The sequence below is a fragment of the Rhinatrema bivittatum genome, chromosome 6, assembly GCF_901001135.1.
Source record: "Rhinatrema bivittatum chromosome 6, aRhiBiv1.1, whole genome shotgun sequence".
NCBI lineage: Eukaryota > Metazoa > Chordata > Amphibia > Gymnophiona > Rhinatrematidae > Rhinatrema > Rhinatrema bivittatum.
Window position 1 is genome coordinate 215,345,731 of NC_042620.1, and position 17,307 is coordinate 215,363,037.

Sequence of the window (17,307 nt, forward strand, 5' to 3'; positions counted from 1 at the left end):
TTTCAAGCTGTCCTGCAAAAACGCGAGAATATGCCCTATAGAGGCCTTCCGTGGGGACAACTTCAACCCCCTGCACCAGGAGTCAAAAACCTTCCAAACTGTAGCACAGGCGAGGGTCGTCGAGGTCATGCGCACTTTAAGGAGAGTGGAAATCACAGCTTCCCAGTAACCCTTCTTTCTCAGTTGTCTCCTTTCATAAGCCAAGCCACTAGACAAAAGCGATCCGCTAGATCGAAAAATACTGGACCCTGACGCAGAAGATTCAGGAGATGTCCGAGATGCAAGGGACCGTCTATTGCTAGGTTGATTAGATCCGCGAACCACGGCCTTCTTGGCCACTCCGGAGCTACTAGAATGACCAGACCCTGGTGGGACTCTATGCGCCTTAGAACCTTTCCCACCAGAGGCCACGGGGGAAACACATAAAGGAGGATGTGTGGAGGCCACGGAAGTACCAGAGCATCCACCCCTTCCGATCTGTGTTCCCTTCTTCGACTGAAGAAATGAGCCGCTTTGGCGTTCAGCCGAGTCGCCATTAAATCCAAGCGATCGCAGAACACTCAAGCATGCTACTGCAATCTACACAGGTATATATATTCTATTTTTTTATTTTAAACATGTTTGCTCTTGATTTTAGAATTTTAAAATCTGTTATAATACAGAATGGACATGATATATTATGATATAACACTTCCAATTATGAGTAATTATAAACGAGCTATGTTACCGTAAAGTCTTGGCACCTAATTAATGATAGATTTATTATAGTTTCCAATATTATTATTTGTGCCTTACTGTAAACCGTTATGATGGTATCTAACTTAATGACGGTATAGAAAAGTTTTTAAATAAATAAAATAAATAAATAAGCGCGGGGTCCCCCAGCGGTGAGTTATGAGTTGCATTGCCTCAGATGACAGTTCCCACTCTCCAGGTGCTGTTGACTGAGAAAATCCGCCTGGACATTGTCCATGCCTGAGATGTGAGAAGCCGCGATGCGGGTCAAGTAGCGTTCCGCCCAGGCCATCAATAAACTCGCTTCGATGGCCACCGGACGACTTCTTGTGCCCCCTTGCCTGTTTATATATGCCACGGTTGTCACATCGTCTGATAGAATTCGTTCCGCCCTGCGGTGTACCAACGGAAGAAATTGACGTAAGGACAGACGAACCGCCCTGGTTTCCAACCGATTGATCGACCATGTGGCCTATCGAGGGGACCATCGGCCCTGCACTGCTCTGGATTGACATACCGCCCCCCCAGCCCGTCAGACTAGCATCCGTCGTAACAATGATCCAAGGTGGAGGTTCCAAGTCCACCCCTTGAAGGAGATGGTCCGGTATTAACCACCAACTGAGACTGGACCGTGCCGGGTCCGGCAATGGCAAGAGCATGAGATAGTCCTCCAACTTGGGATCCCAGCGGGAAAGCAGCGCACCCTGCAAAGGACGCATATGAGAAAAGGCCCAAGGGACCAGTTCCAGAGTAGAAGCCATATGCCCAAGTACCTGTAAATAATCCCAGGCCGTAGGCAAAGGTAGCTCCAAACAGGCTCCGCACTTGAGCCATTAAATTGACCATCCGCTGGCGGGGAAGGAAAACTTTGCCCGCAGAAGTATCGAACCGGGCTCCCAGAAATTCCAATTGCTGAGTTGGGACTAATTGGCTCTTCGCAAAGTTGATTACCCAACCTAGCGCTTGCAGTTGATCCAGCACCGACTGAACCGCTAACTTGCAAAGAACCTCCAACTTTGCCCGTATGAGCCAGATAGGGATGCACTAATATTCCTTGGCGGCGAAGTAAAGCCGCGACTACCACCAACACCTTGGTGAAAATTCTGGGGGCTGTCATCAAACCGAACGGCAGGGCGCAAAACTGATAATAGTCCCCCAGAACCATGCACCTCAGAAATCTCTGATGATGCTCCTGGATTCCTATGTGGAGATGCACCTCAGTTAGATCTAAAAAGGTCCAAATCCCCCCCCCCCCCCCACACACATCTTGGACTAAAGGGTCTTGGGAGGGGTCCGATGGTTCTGTAACAGCAGGGTCTACGGGTGGCCGGGGACAACGAACCCCCGCCCTCCCCTGGTCCGGAGCGGATTTTGAAATTTTAGGGGGAGAGGGACACGAATCCTCCCACCCAGCCACGGCCTCTAAGAAGGCCTTATGCATTAATAGTACAAACAGCGAAGAAAACGGGGCTGGCCTCTTTAAGGTCTCCCCCGCAGGTCGGGTCGGGACGGGGAGGGGGGAACGAGGCACCGCAAAATCGCGATCGCACTGCGGGCTTAGGGCCGGAGGAGAGGAAGGAGGGAATTCCCCTCCTTCCGACGCTGTTTCTTCTATGCTCGGCATGGGCAAGATGGCCACTGCTCCCTCGTCGAGTGGGGGCGGGGCCGGTCTCTGCCCCTGAGCCGCTGGCACTCTCCGTGGTTGCGAGAGAGGGGACCCGCGGGCAGCGTTCGGCCGCCGAAAGTGTCCCTCGCCCCCGGGAAGACATCAGGAGCAGAGACCCTCTCGGGAAAGCCGCACCCCTGACTCCCCGCAGGCCGAAGAACGCGGCATAGCAGCGCGGGAGCTCCTGCAGGAAAAGAGTGCGAAAACAACTCAGTGCTGACAGGATAGAAGAATCGCGCCGGGTGACAAGGCCACCTCCTCCGGAGTCCCAGGACCCTAGATTGGCAGGCCGGGGCTGGGGAAGACTTCACCAACAGCCTGTCGCCAATAGGACTTACTTTTACTTTTTTTTTTTTTTTGTGCAGCGCTCACAATATATAAACAGTCTCCCTGCTTCTTTTCATTGACGAGCCCCCTTCAGAGGTAAGAACATCTCCAGTACATACAGACAGGGGGGAGAGTGACCGGCCCACCGTTAATACGCCCCCTGGCCACCGAGGAAATAACTAGCTCCAGGAATTAGGCATTAGGGCACTGCCCTGCCTGCCATGAATCATACCCCCGCACAGCGCGCGTGAAAAGAAAAAGCGTAGCCCTAAAAAGAGAAGAACTTGAACCAATCTGTCTTAGGCTGTTCTAAATACTGCCTAACTAAAAGAAATTGGTCTAGTCAAGGGTCACTGTACTGTCAAACCTGTACAAGCAATCTTAAATTTTGAAAGGATCAGGACCGCAGGTTATGCCTCTCAATCTGCTAGAGTCAGAGAAATATTGAGGGATCACAGGTGGCACACCGGTATATCTAGGTGGTGCTTTTCAGCTTTTCTCTGATTCCATCTGCTGGAGGGCAGGCATAACCCAGCAGTCTGGACTGATCCTGGTACGTACAGGGAATGGCCGTCGTTCCCGCGCTATACGGGGACGGGGAAGGCCAAGGCCGGCAGAGGCGTGAATTTCCTCCCTGTGCCCCGGGAGCGAGCTGAAAAAGACCCGCTGCTGCTCCCTGATGGTCCCTCCCCTCCCAGGAGGCACGTGTACAAAGGCCATCGCGGGAGAGCCGCACCACCGGCTCCCCGCATGCAGAACATGGCGAACCCCGCGGCATGCCCGCAGGGAGGGAGCGAGCACGAGGCCGAAAAAAGCGGCGAAAATCACCCTGCCGGAGCCGGGGGAAACCTGTGCTCATGGTAGCAAAACAAGTTGGGGTTTTTGTTTTTTTTTTTCAAAAAATGCTGACACGCAGCCACCCAGGGGAAAAAATGCCCCTGGGACCTCAATCACGGGACAGGCAGCCCCCCTTCCCCCCCCCCCCATGCAAGGGGGAGGGACTGGCCCACCGGTTAATCCCCCTACTCACTGACAGAAGAAGCGGCTCCAGGAAAACGGCTAACGGGGTATCCAACCCCAGCCGTTCCTCAACCAAGGCAGCAGCCTCGGGAGAACTGACTGTCACCTCCAGAAAGAAAACTAACTACTTTTGTTCTTTGGTTGTTTTTTTGTTTTATTTTGTTTTGTTTTTTAAATAGCTTGATTTAGCCACTGGTAGAAAGCAAACTCCTCTAGGTCTTACTATTCCTGGCTTGCTTTGCTTTCCTTGTTTTTTGTTTAATGGATCAGGACCGCAGGTTCTGTCACCCTCATCTCCTGGAGTCAGAGAAATACTGAAGGATCGCAGGTGGCACACCAGGGTAAGAGGGGGTGCCTTTCAGTTTTTTCTCTGACTATCTGCTGGAAGGGAGACACAACCCAGCGGGTCATAAGCTGTAAGAGGCTCGAGTGAAAAAGAAAAGTCCTGGGAAGAGGTCAAAGACCCGACAACACCGGATCCCCCGAAGCAGGCTCAGCCATGCTCTGCGATGCCTGAAGATCCAGCTCCTCTAACACGTGAGGGATCAAGGGGTCCAGCTCCACCCTGCGGAACAAACGAAGGACTCGCAGATCATCTCCTTCCACCGGAGCAGCCGTATCCACATCAGGCAAATCCAAATCCTGGGATGCAAGACCTAGCGGGTCAGGGCACGGAGCTGCCGCCACTTGCTGAGGGGTGCCTCCACCCGGACCCTGGGGGCATCTGGGTCCTCAGTAGGCCTCGGAACCTTTGCAGGCGGAGGATCTGGCTCATCCAAAGCTGCTTCTGCCTCCATATAGGCTTTGTGCAAAAGAAGCACAAACTTAGACGAAAAAGGGTGTTGTCTCTTTAAGGAACCCCCCCAGGGTGGTGACCCGGAGGAGGAGGAGAATCATGCTCCAACTCCTGAGGCCTTACAGGGCTCAAACTGGGCGGCGACAGCTGTAGAGGAAAATCTCCTCCTCCCGAGCCCAGCTGAGCCTGCGCATCCGAGGGAGCTAAAATGGTCGCCATTCCCGCGCTGCCCAGGAACGGGGCGGGCCGAAGCCTCACTGCTTGCAGAAGCCTCTCTGCTGCACACGACCGTGTGGTAACCGCGCCCCTGCCTTCAGCAGGCTGATCTGACGGCCCATCTCCCCTGGGCAGGCATCGGGAGCAGAGGCCGTCGTGGGAGAGCCGCGCTGCCAGCTCCCCGCAGGCAGAACACCGCGATCCACGTGGCATGAGAAAAAAGGAGCCTCAGCACAGTTGGTATCTGTAACAACAGATAACCCCTCCGGAGTCCCGGGAGAGCAGTAACGCAATTAAAGGCCTTTTTTTCTTATATTCTGCTGCGCTCCAAATCAACCAGGGGAAGAAGCGTCCCTGGGTCTGAGGCAAATAGAAAAACTGCTCCTTTCAGAGGAATGTCGCGTCTCTGGGTAGCTAGGGGGGAGGGACCAGCCCACCAGTAAATCCCCCCACTCACCGGGTAGAAGAAGAACACTCCGGGCAAACTTCTCTCACTGGAAAATTCCCTGCCTGACCTCCCACCAAGGGGAACCGGTTGTAACCCCTTGGGAGGCCTAGCACACTTAATCTATGTCTGCAAATTATTTTTTTTTTTTTAACTGTTGAACTAGCCAGAGGCAACTAGGGGCCCAAAATAAAACCCCTCAATTTCCAATTTGTAAATAATAGTATATCTTAGTAAAGTAGAGGATCAGAACCACAGGTTATGCTTCTCTCACCTGCTGGAGTCAAAGAAATACTGAAGGATCACAGCTGGCACACCGGATTAAGAGGGGTGCTTTTCAGTTTGTTTCTCTGACTCCATCTGCTGGAAGGGAGGCATAATCTCAGCGGTCTGGACTGATCCTGGTACGTACAGGGAAATATCGATTCTAAAATTCGATCCAAAAAGGTGATTCTAATTACATGACATTGTTTGCTTGGACTGGTTAATATTATAGAGAAAGTAAACTTAGCATTTGGAACCTCAAACCTTTTTTTTAGTCTGCTTGGGTTTCCTGCGTTTTTCTTCCAATGGCCTTTCTTCTTTCGCGTTCTCATCTTCAGAGCTACTGCAGATTTTCCGAGTCGTCTGCCTGGTTTGTCTCTTGGGAGGCTGGAGATTAATTCCAGCATCTGCCGTCCAGTCGGAGTATTCGCTCGATGCATCACTGTGAATAGTCCAGAGCTCTGTAACATCTTATGTTTAAACAAATCATACCCTAAGACACTGGACACACATTTTTTAAAATTTCTCTGTTCAAAACTTAAATAGGATGTGCCCGCACTGTGTTTTGGTCAGAATGTTCCTTATTTTATTAGGAATAACCTGTAAGACCCTGACACAGGCTCCTATAATTGGGACTTCTCTTGATTGCTACCATTTGGAGCATCACAACTGACATCCTGTGTGTATACGCACACATTTTTTGGAGGGGGCTGGAAGTATTTCCTGTTCTTTTGGACCTCCAGTTCAATCAGAATCAGAGCTGGAATCCAGTGCCATAAACCTCCATTCACAACTATGCGGGAATTTATTTTACCCTATTTTAAATCGTCGTCTAGTCATCACAGCGACAATCCTCAGCCCTGCACTCAAGGCTCCTTCTGGAACTCTGCAATCCTGCCCTAAATCCAGCCACTCTGGCTGTTATCATTACATGATGATTGGGACTATCCCCTCCCCAGCCCCGGGGCTGTGAGTGCTTTCTTCGCAGCATCAGCCAGGCTAAGGAGAGGAAGACCTAAACTTTGGTCTCCTGCATGGCAGTACACCACGCTGCCAGTCAGTTCCCAGGCCCCTTGCATGCTGGAATTCTGGAGGTCCATATTCAGACGGTTTGTCCAGCTAAAACTATGGTTTTTGAATTTCTCACTGCATTCTCAAGCTCTGACTTAACCTCCCAAGTTGCTTTCCAGATAGCTGGATAAGTTGGAGGTGTTCCAGGGTGAGGGTCACTTAGCTGGGTAACGCCGATATTCAGCGTTATCTGGCTAAGTGTGGTTGTGCTGCAGAGCAGACCTAAAGTTATCTAGATAAAAACGTATCCAGCTATCTTAGATTTATCTGGATGTATTCCAATGCTGCAGCCGCACTGCTGAATATCCGGTTCAAGTTATCCAGATAATTTAGCCAGACTGCACACGCCTGAATATGAACCTCTCTGATACTACAAAGGCCAAGAGATACCACCAAAGGTGATGCCATCTATGACAATTGCCAAAATGGTATCTCCCAATGCAACTTTACTTTCAGATAAAGTGTATAAGTTACATATGGTTAGTATTACTACCCACCAAGGGGTCCAACTGTAATCTTTTTTTAGTCCATGCATGTCACTTGTACTAAGGTTTTTATACGCAACAGAAACTACATATCTCTCTTGAACATGGTTAGGGATCCCTTTAAGGTTTTTCTCATGGTTCAGATCATGCCTGTACAATCTAATGCAATAGGAGAAAAGGGAAAAAAACCCAACATGGAATACCTGGAACTGCTTTCGCTTTGCCATACAGCCGCTGTTTCTTCTACAGATGCATCACTCGTACCCGCCGTCTCATCTTCCTGCCATGAAGACAAAGGAGCAGCATGCATTCTTAAGGCTGTGGGTACTGCAGACACCATTATCTTTCATGCATTCTTAAGGCTGTGGGTACTGCAGACACCATTACCTTTCATGCATTCTTAAGGCCGTGGGTACTGCAGACACCATTATCTTTCATGCATTCTTAAGGCCGTGGGTACTGCAGACACCATTATCTTTCATGCATTCTTAAGGCTGTGGGTGCTGCAGACACCATTATCTTTCATGCATTCTTAAGGCTGTGGGTACTGCAGACACCATTACCTTTCATGCATTCTTAAGGCCGTGGGTGCTGCAGACACCATTATCTTTCATGCATTCTTAAGGCTGAGGGTACTGCAGACACCATTATCTTTCATGCATTCTTAAGGCCGTGGGAGCTGCAGACACCATTATCTTTCATGCATTCTTAAGGCTGTGGGTGCTGCAGACACCATTATCTTTCATGCATTCTTAAGGCTGCGGGTACTGCAGACACCATTACCTTTCATGCATTCTTAAGGCCGTGGGTACTGCAGACACCATTATCTTTCATGCATTCTTAAGGCCGTGGGTACTGCAGACACCATTATCTTTCATGCATTCTTAAGGCCGTGGGTGCCGCAGACACCATTACCTTTCATGCATTCTTAAGGCCGTGGGTACTGCAGACACCATTATCTTTCATGCATTCTTAAGGCCGTGGGTGCCGCAGACACCATTACCTTTCATGCATTCTTAAGGCCGTGGGTACTGCAGACACCATTATCTTTCATGCATTTTTAAGGCCGTGGGTACTGCAGACACCATTACCTTTCATGCATTCTTAAGGCTGTGGGTGCTGCAGACACCATTACCTTTCATGCATTCTTAAGGCTGTGGGTGCCGCAGACACCATTACCTTTCATGCATTCTTAAGGCTGTGGGTACTGCAGACACCATTATCTTTCATGCATTCTTAAGGCCGTGGGTGCCGCAGACACCATTACCTTTCATGCATTCTTAAGGCCGTGGGTACTGCAGACACCATTATCTTTCATGCATTCTTAAGGCCGTGGGTGCCGCAGACACCATTACCTTTCATGCATTCTTAAGGCCGTGGGTGCTGCAGACACCATTACCTTTCATGCATTCTTAAGGCCGTGGGTACCGCAGACACCATTATCTTTCATGCATCCTTAAGGCCGTGGGTGCCGCAGACACCATTACCTTTCATGCATTCTTAAGGCTGTGGGTGCTGCAGACACCATTATCTTTCATGCATCCTTAAGGCCGTGGGTGCCGCAGACACCATTACCTTTCATGCATTCTTAAGGCTGTGGGTGCTGCAGACACCATTACCTTTCATGCATTTTTAAGGCCGTGGGTACTGCAGACACCAATACCTTTCATGCATTTTTAAGGCCGTGGGTACTGCAGACACCATTACCTTTCATGCATTTTTAAGGCTGTGCGTACAGCAGACACCATTACCTTTCATGCATTCTTAAGGCCGTGGGTACCGCAGACACCATTATCTTTTATGCATTCTTAAGGCCGTGGGTACTGCAGACACCATTATCTTTCATTCATTCTTAAGGCCGTGGGTACTGCAGACACCATTATCTTTCATGCATTCTTAAGGCCGTGGGTACTTCAGACACCATTATCTTTCATTCATTCTTAAGGCCGTGGGTACTGCAGACACCATTACCTTTCATGCATTCTTAAGGCCGTGGGTACCGCAGACACCATTACCTTTCATGCATTCTTAAGGCCGTGGGTACCGCAGACACCATTACCTTTCATGCATTCTTAAGGCTGTGGGTACTGCAGACACCATTATCTTTCATGCATTCTTAAGGCCGTGGGTACCGCAGACACCATTATCTTTTATGCATTCTTAAGGCCGTGGGTACTGCAGACACCATTATCTTTCATTCATTCTTAAGGCTGTGGGTACTGCAGACACCATTATCTTTCAGTGTATGAGCTATGAGACTTTATCTGCTGGGGCACAGCACAATACACACCCCCCAAAAAAATCAATGTGCCTGTGATACATTCAGAGAAAGTGCATTTTGTTGTATAAGCTTCCATGTTCTAACCTCTCCATAGTTCAATATGTACATTTTTAAAGGGTTCCATGCGCAAAAATGCCTTGTACGAGCAAATAAGGTGTGTTTGGAGCATGTTGGAGCCTGGTTTGGATGGCAGCGAGTACTTTGCTGTCATTAGGCAGAATGGGGCTAACTGGGGAGGGGAGGTATGATGGGGCTGACTGGAGTTTACTTGGGGATGGGGTGAGTGCCAGGGGTGTGGACTAGGCTGTGTGTGAGTGCCATTCAACATAAATCTTACAAACCTATGGATACTCATGTTTGACAAGGAATGGAGAACAGAGGAGAAGGAAGTATTCCTTAGAGATATACAGGACCAGGGCACAGTTTCTGGGTTAGAGGAGCTAATCTAGCACAGGTACAAGTTCAAGGAAACCATACTTCTACCAGCAGTTAAGAGCATGACCTGCACCCTTCCACTCAAAGTGGGCACACCTTGCCAATACACCTCAAGATCACTACGGCCCTGGCCTTTTTGGCCACTAACACCTTCTAGACACCTCTAGGGCTCACGGCTGAAATAACTCAGTCAGACACCTCCATATGTATTGATCAGTTTCTGGCTGCATTACTCTGGAAAAAGCATCACTATATATATATCTTTCCCTAGGAGCAGACAGTAACAACAAATTATGACTGATTTCTACAAAACTGCACATTTCTCCTCTGTTTTGGGAGCTATCAATTCCACACATGTCCTTATAAGGGCACCCACAGATGTGAAAAAACACTGCGGTCTGATTATAAACATAGTTAGTAATACATTTATTAAGTATTTCTAATAGCTAACATATATTGCACAAAACAAAACCACTTCTCTTCCATATAAATCATGTTTTTTTAAAAACAACCTTAACCAATTTTTTATAGATATTATTTTTTTATAGATTTTTCTAACATTTAACTTAGCTGAGACTGATACCTTGCACAAATGTGGTTATTGACATATTTGTGAAATATGCAATCATAAGGTAACTTTAAATATTGATGATACTTGATTGAATTACGCTTTCTGAACTTTATGTGTTGTATGACTGTTCTTATCAATTACATGTAATATGTTGCCTCTTCTCCTTACCCCTGTGATACTTTGTATATGTTTAAATAACTTCTTTTAAATGTATGGGTCTTTTAATTTAATTTATATATTGGGTTGATTTGATTTTAATTCATATTTTATGTTAACTATGTAAATAAATGATTATTATTTTTTATAGCCCCTGATGCAGCCGAAAAGGCGAAACTTGGCCGGAGTCGGGCGTTTTTGTACTCAATAAATTGTCTTTCCAAGGCATCAGTCTTGCTTTTGATTTTTCACATCTGTGGCTACCCTAGACCGACTTCCATTCTGTTTTTTGGATCCTTCCTTATAAGGGCACCTGCAAACAAGGCCACCTTGCACAACTGAAAGAGCCTCCACTACCTCAATCATGCAGGTGGTCTGCGATACAAAGGGGATCATCATGAACATAGAGCCCAGATTTCTTGGATCTTATCATGACAACCACATCTTCTCACAATCAGAAATTCCTGACCACTTCCAGGAAGGTCTCATCACTGGGGGCGGGCTTTTAGATAGGTCTGCTGTTCTCACAACCATGACGAAACAACTAACCTCTGCCTTTTTCTCTCTCTCTTTTTCTTGGTGTTCCTTATCGCTAAGGCCCAGGAGGCCTTTACAACCTCTACCAGGGGACAACCTTGCAGCCTACCAGCTTGGGATATCTCACTGTTCTACTCCATCTTCTCCCCTACAGGTGATGGAGGATAGCCGCTCAAAACCTGGCTCATGATCCCACTGGCATACCCATTAACTGCAGTGGATGTCCACTACAATAGGGCCTACCAGAAGACCAGGACAGTCATTGAGAGAGCCTTTGGCCTACTCAAAACACTTTTCTGCTGCATGGACAGATCGGGAAAATGTCTTCTCTACTACTCAACAAAGGTCTGTAACATATTTCTAGCAAGCTGCATGCTTTATAACCTGGCCAAAAGCCAAGGCCTGCATCCTCCAGAAGTACTTGATCAGGAGTGGCTAACTCTGGTCCTCGAGAGACACAAAAAGGCCAGGTTTTCAGGATATCCACAATGAATATGCATGAAATAGATTTCCATACATTGCTTCCACTGTATACAAATCTATCTCATGCATATTTATTGTGGATGTTCTGAAAATCTGGCCTGTTTCTGGCTTTTGAGGACTGGAGTTGGCCACCCCGGAACTAGATGTTCATCTTACAGGGCTCAATGAAGAGGAGGAGGTGGCATTCAACCTGAGTGAGGAGGAATTGCAGGAGATACATCACCAGACTTAGCAGTAGGCTGTAGAGGAAAGGAACACTCTGATATCAAGACATTTTAAAAGGTGAAGGTGCATTTATTTACAACAGATAGGTGATATTTGTGCACAGTAAAAACAACGTATGGTTTCCTTGGACATCCTTTCCTTGTGGGGGTTGGCTCTGGTCCCTTGGACAGCCCAAGCCTGGTGCTTCTGTGCAGAGGTGTGCAGTCACTACTGATAGTGCCTTGGGAGACCAAGGACACAGAAGGCTGTAGCAAGGGGTAATAGCTGCATGAGGGCTCTGGAGACAGGAGTTGCTCCTAAGAGCAGATGTTTTGGGGAGGGGTCCAAAGATCAATGTCTGACTGCACTAGTGTGCTTCTCCTCTTCAGATGGCGTATAGGATGAGGCCATTCCCATGTCAGCAGAAGGAGATGTCTCTAGCTGGGTCATTAAAGATGCTGGAGGTGTAGGTGAAGGAGGCATCCTTCGAGGTGTTTGAGCCATAGGAGGATGAGGTGGCATAAGTGGTGTTGGACAAACAGGGGTAGCCATCCATCAAGCTGGCAGAACTACAGATGGTGAAGAAACAAACTATGTTGATGGTAGTGCAAATGTAGGGGGAGGCAGCATACAGGGGCCAGGGAGTGTTCCATGCTGGCTGCAGTTGGTATGGAGGCATCTGCTGAAGCATCTCCCTCCAGATAGAAGTCATGGACCAAAATTCGTTCTTCAGCCAAGACCCTGCATCTTCTGTGATGCCCTGTATGTCTTGCCTTATGACTATAAGAAGTCTGCCACTCTGACATTTTGGAGCAGCATGCAGTTCTCAGCTGGAGTGCAAGGCTTCTCATTATCAGTTCTTGGAGAAAAGATGGCCACTTCCCTTTCTCTGCCTTCCCCCTCATTGAAATCTTGTCTCAAGATATCAGGAGTAGATGGTTTGGTATAGATGGTCAAGGGTTCGTCCTACAATAAAGCCTAGGTGAGCTCCTCATCTCTTGCCACATCCCTCTCATGATCCTCTGGGGCTGCTACAGACTCTGCAGACCCATCCTCTTCTGACTTGCTCTGTACTCTGGACTTGGTAGTAGCACTACTGCATGCTGCCAAGGCCTTCCCAGCCCACTGGGTCCAGGTCCATCAGAGTCATGGTGTGTTTTATCACCTGCTAGAAGGTACAGTACACAAACTACCACTACAAACTCTTTCTCTGGCCTTCTCTCTTTCTACCCACTGGATCTTCCTTACAGGCATGGAGAATAGCTACATGGCCCCATTCTACTGCCTCCAGCTACTGCACAACCTTCTAGTCTAGCAATCCCTAGGGTTTCAATTCTAACATTATGTATCTGTTTTATAAATCTACAAGCTTGAACAGAAAGAGGGCAGACAGCAAGGTGTTGCTCTCATGACTGCAGGCAGTATTTGCCTTTTGTACCACAGACTATCTGTAAATATGTAAATGAGAAACTTTATAATAGATACCATATGCAATTACCTTACATGCCTTTCTTACAAAGACTTCTCACCTTGTCATCCTTGAGAGCATGAGATGCCCAGCTCACCAATCCTTCTCACTGCAGTTTCTGATATGGTGCTTAGGACCATCCATTCTACTTAGATGAAGGTTATCTGACTGACGGGCCTCTCTGCCTTCATTCTGGCCTGGTTCTCCTTGACCTTGCATCTAAGATCTTGTCACTTGTGACTAAGGTCTTACACACGTCTGTTAGTGTGGAAGACAGCATTCAGTTTATGGTGGATTTTCTCCCAGGTCTGCTCCTTTCTGTAGGTTCCTACTTTCCTGGACTCCTTCCCATACAGGATGTTCTGGATCTTCATGACCTCCCTGATAAGAAGGTCTCCCTCCTGTGGCTAGAAGTTAGATTTCCTAAGGAGGAGTCTCTTTCCTCCAGGCATGATGCAGTTAGGAAGATAAGTCATGAGGCCTGCCCTTATATATCCACATTCGTGCATAAAGGCAAGCTAAATACACATATAAGGGGACAAGTTTTACACATATAAAATTTGTAACCTATCATTAAAATCATTCATTGTACCTGAAGACTGGAGGGTAGCCAATGTAACCCCAATATTTAAAAAGGGCTTCAGGGGCGATCCAGGAAACTATAAACGAGTGAGCCTGACTTCAGTGCCAGGGAAAATAGTGGAAACTATTCTAAAGATTCTATTCTAAAAGGAGGAGGAATAGCCTAGTGGTTAGAGCAGTGGACTATGAACCAGGAGACCAGGGTTCGAGTCCAGCTGTTGCTCCTTGTGACCTTGGGCAAGTTACTTTACCCTCCATTGCCTCAGGTACAAAAACTTAGATTGTAAGTCCTCTGGGGATAGAAAAATACCTACAGTACCTGAATGTAAACCGGTGTGATATCTCAATTGAGATTGAATGCCAGTATATAAAAATAATAAATAAATAAATAAATAAATAAATAAAGATCAAACTCACAGAGCATATAGAAAGATATGGTTTAATGAAACACAGCCAACATGGATTTACCCAAGGGAAGTCATGCCTCACAAATCTGCTTCATTTTTTTGAAGGGGTTAATAAACATATGGATAAAGGTGAACCGGTAGATGTAGTATATTTGGATTTTCAGAAGGCATTTGACAAAGTCCCTCATGAGAGGCTTCTAAGAAAACTAAAAAGTCATGGGATAGGAGGCAGTGTCCTTTCATGGATTACAAACTGGTTAAAAGACAGGAAACAGTGAGTAGGATTAAATGGTCAATTTTCTCAGAGGAAAAGGATAAACAGTTGAGTGCCTCAGGGACCGTGTACTTGGACCGGTGCTTTTCAATATATTTATAAATGATCTGGAAAGGAATATGACGAGTGAGGTTATCAAATTTGCAGATGATACAAAATTATTCAGAGTAGTAAAATCACAAGCGGATTGTGATAAATTGCAGGAGTACCTTGCGAGCTTGGAAAATTGGGCATCCAAATGGCAGATGAAATTTAATGTGGACAAGTGCAAGGTGTTGCATATAGGGAAAAATAACCCATGCAATAGTTACAGGAAAATTGGTTCTTACCTGCTAATTTTCATTCCTGTAGTACCACAGATCAGGCCAGACAGTGGGTTGAGCCTCCTGTCCAGCAGATTGAGACAGAGAAAAACTCCAAGGGTATCCTATATCAGGACAGTGCTCCCCCTATGTCCCTTCAGTATAATCGTTAACAAAGCAGAGAAATGTAAAACTGTAATCTTAAATAGAGAAAAATCAAGCAAATAAAACCTGTAACATTCAAATTGTAATTTGAAATTTAAATCAATACAAAGAACTGCTCTTACATCTTATATATATAGATATATATATATATATATATAATATACATCCGCTAGGGGGGCGGATCCAAGATGGCCGCCGGATGTTTTAGCGTGGTCTGAGCGTTCCTGACTAGTTCTCAGTTTTCGATTTCTTGCGGAAAGATTACCTTTGTTGATGGGGAGGAAGCGCAAGCCGAGGACCCCATACCCCACGGTAGCTTCAGTGAGCACTCTGACCGGTTCGATGGACGCTCATATCATGCGCAGTGACAGAGGAGCGGGAGACCAGCCGCTGCAGAGAGGAGGAGGGGAATTTGAGCTTCCCTCTCTACCAGGCTCAGTTTCACCGTTGAGTCCCACCGAGAGAATCCCACCGCTTAATCCGGCTGCCAGTAGAATAGCGTTTACTCCGGGGGAAGAAACATGAGACCAAAGTGTGAAGGATTTTAGCCCAACGGGATCCGGATCAGCGTTGTTGGCAACTTCTAGCCCACTTGAAAAACTGGGGCAAGGCAGTGGTGAGAAAGGAGCATTAAAAGGAGAAGTTTTGGGAGCTGTTGGGGAAATCCACGCTATAGAAATACCATCAATGGTAAGACCGCAAGTTTTCTCATTTGAGACGATTTGGGAGGCTATTAATGAGATGAGACTGTCTATATAGCAGCAACTAACTCCAGCAATGGAGCAAGTTAGACGGCATGATGAGGAAATAGAAGTGCTTTCAAACATGAATTTAGAGTTGGAACAGCAAGTTGCTACTATAAGGACTGAGATAAAAACGTTTCAACAATCACAAGCAATGTTGGTGAAATAAAAATAACACAGCTTTGAAGATAGAAAATCTTGAGAACACTGTTAAAAGCAGAAACTTAAGATTTATAAATTTTCATCAATTACCGTTAATATCCCCGAGAGAGGTCTTTAAAAAGTATCTGATTGATATACTCAAGGTTTCAGAGGAAATGATACCATCGATTACAAAGATATTCTATCTACCTAAGTCCAGAAGAGAGGCCTCTAATCAAGAAGGTAAATTAGAGACTTTGAGACCAGTGAGAGACCAGCCTCTTAATATAACTGCAATTTTGGAAACATCTGATACGGATCTTGCAGTACCTGCAATATTGATTGTGACTTTGGCATTAGAGACTGATAGGGAATGGTTATTGAAATTAAGTATAAGGCATAGAAATGAAAGATTTTTGGGAAGTCTCATAAGAGCTTTCCCGGACGTCTCTCGTGAGACCCAGAGGAAGAGAAAAGCTTTCCTCCTGCTGAGACTACAGGTCTTATTAATTGGGGCGAGATATTTCCTTAAACTTCCATGCAAATGCGTGGTTAAATACCTTCAGAATACTTACGTTTTTTTTTATCCACCCCAGTTAACCTAATTCTTAGTGGGGAAAGTCCCCATAACTACTGAAACATTCTATTTAGATGCTCCAATAAGTCTCTCATAAATAAATAATATGTCGCTGTTACATTCGGTATATTTTTTTAATAAGTTACAAATATACTTTTACTTTAAGGTATGGAGATCCACCCCCCCTTTTGAGGACTTTAAAACGAAGAGATATCGAAATTGTTATTGATTTCTTAGATTAATATTGTTGTATTATGGTGTAATCTCTTCTTTTTTTTTCCCCATCAAGATTTGTTCTTGTAATTATTGTAAATTGCATAAATTTAAAAAAAAAATAAAAAAATATACATCCGGTGCCTTAAAAGTCTGATATGCTTGTGCTTTGAGCAAATTAGTAGACACTCCCAAAACCTATGAATTAAAAAACACTTGGAGCGGTCGTATGAAAATCAGAATGCAACCAGGGCGGGCGTCTGGACTGATCCGTGGTACTACAGGAACTAAAATTAGCAGGTAAGAACCAATTTTCCTTTCCCTGTACGTACCCGGATCAGTCCAAACAGTGGGATGTACCAAAGCTTCCCTAAGTAGGGTGGGACCGAGATAGTCCCGCTCGAAGCACCTGTCTGCCAAAGGAACCAAAAACTGGCGCCTGTACATCGAGGCAATAATGACGAGCAAAGGTATGCAGAGATTTCCAAGTAGCTGTTCTGCATATTTCTTGTGGCAAGACCAACTAGCTCCTCGCTCAAGAGGTAGCCTGTGAACGCAAAGAATGGGCCTTTAAGCCCTCCGGAACCAACCAGCCCCGAGAAATACACACCAACTCAATTGACTCCTTTAGCCAACAAGCGATGGTAGCTTTAGAAGCCTTGTTTCCCCTATTTGGGCCGCTCCATAAGACAAAGAGATGATCAGAGACTCGAAATTCGTTTGTAACCTGTAAGTATTGCAGT

The 17,307-nt window shown here is 46.3% G+C and overlaps 1 protein-coding gene across 1 annotated transcript in view; it reads right to left on the reverse strand.

Annotated features, from left to right (window-relative positions):
* BRWD3 (bromodomain and WD repeat domain containing 3) overlaps window positions 1–17,307 on the reverse strand; it is a 278,367-nt gene that overhangs the window by 157,955 nt on the left and 103,105 nt on the right. Inside the window, exons 23-24 of the mRNA XM_029607930.1 lie at window positions 7,229–7,305; window positions 5,734–5,911 (exon numbers count right to left, since the gene is read on the reverse strand). Of these exons, the coding sequence (XP_029463790.1) occupies window positions 5,734–5,911; window positions 7,229–7,305 (255 nt within the window). The remainder of the gene's footprint in view (window positions 1–5,733; window positions 5,912–7,228; window positions 7,306–17,307) is intronic.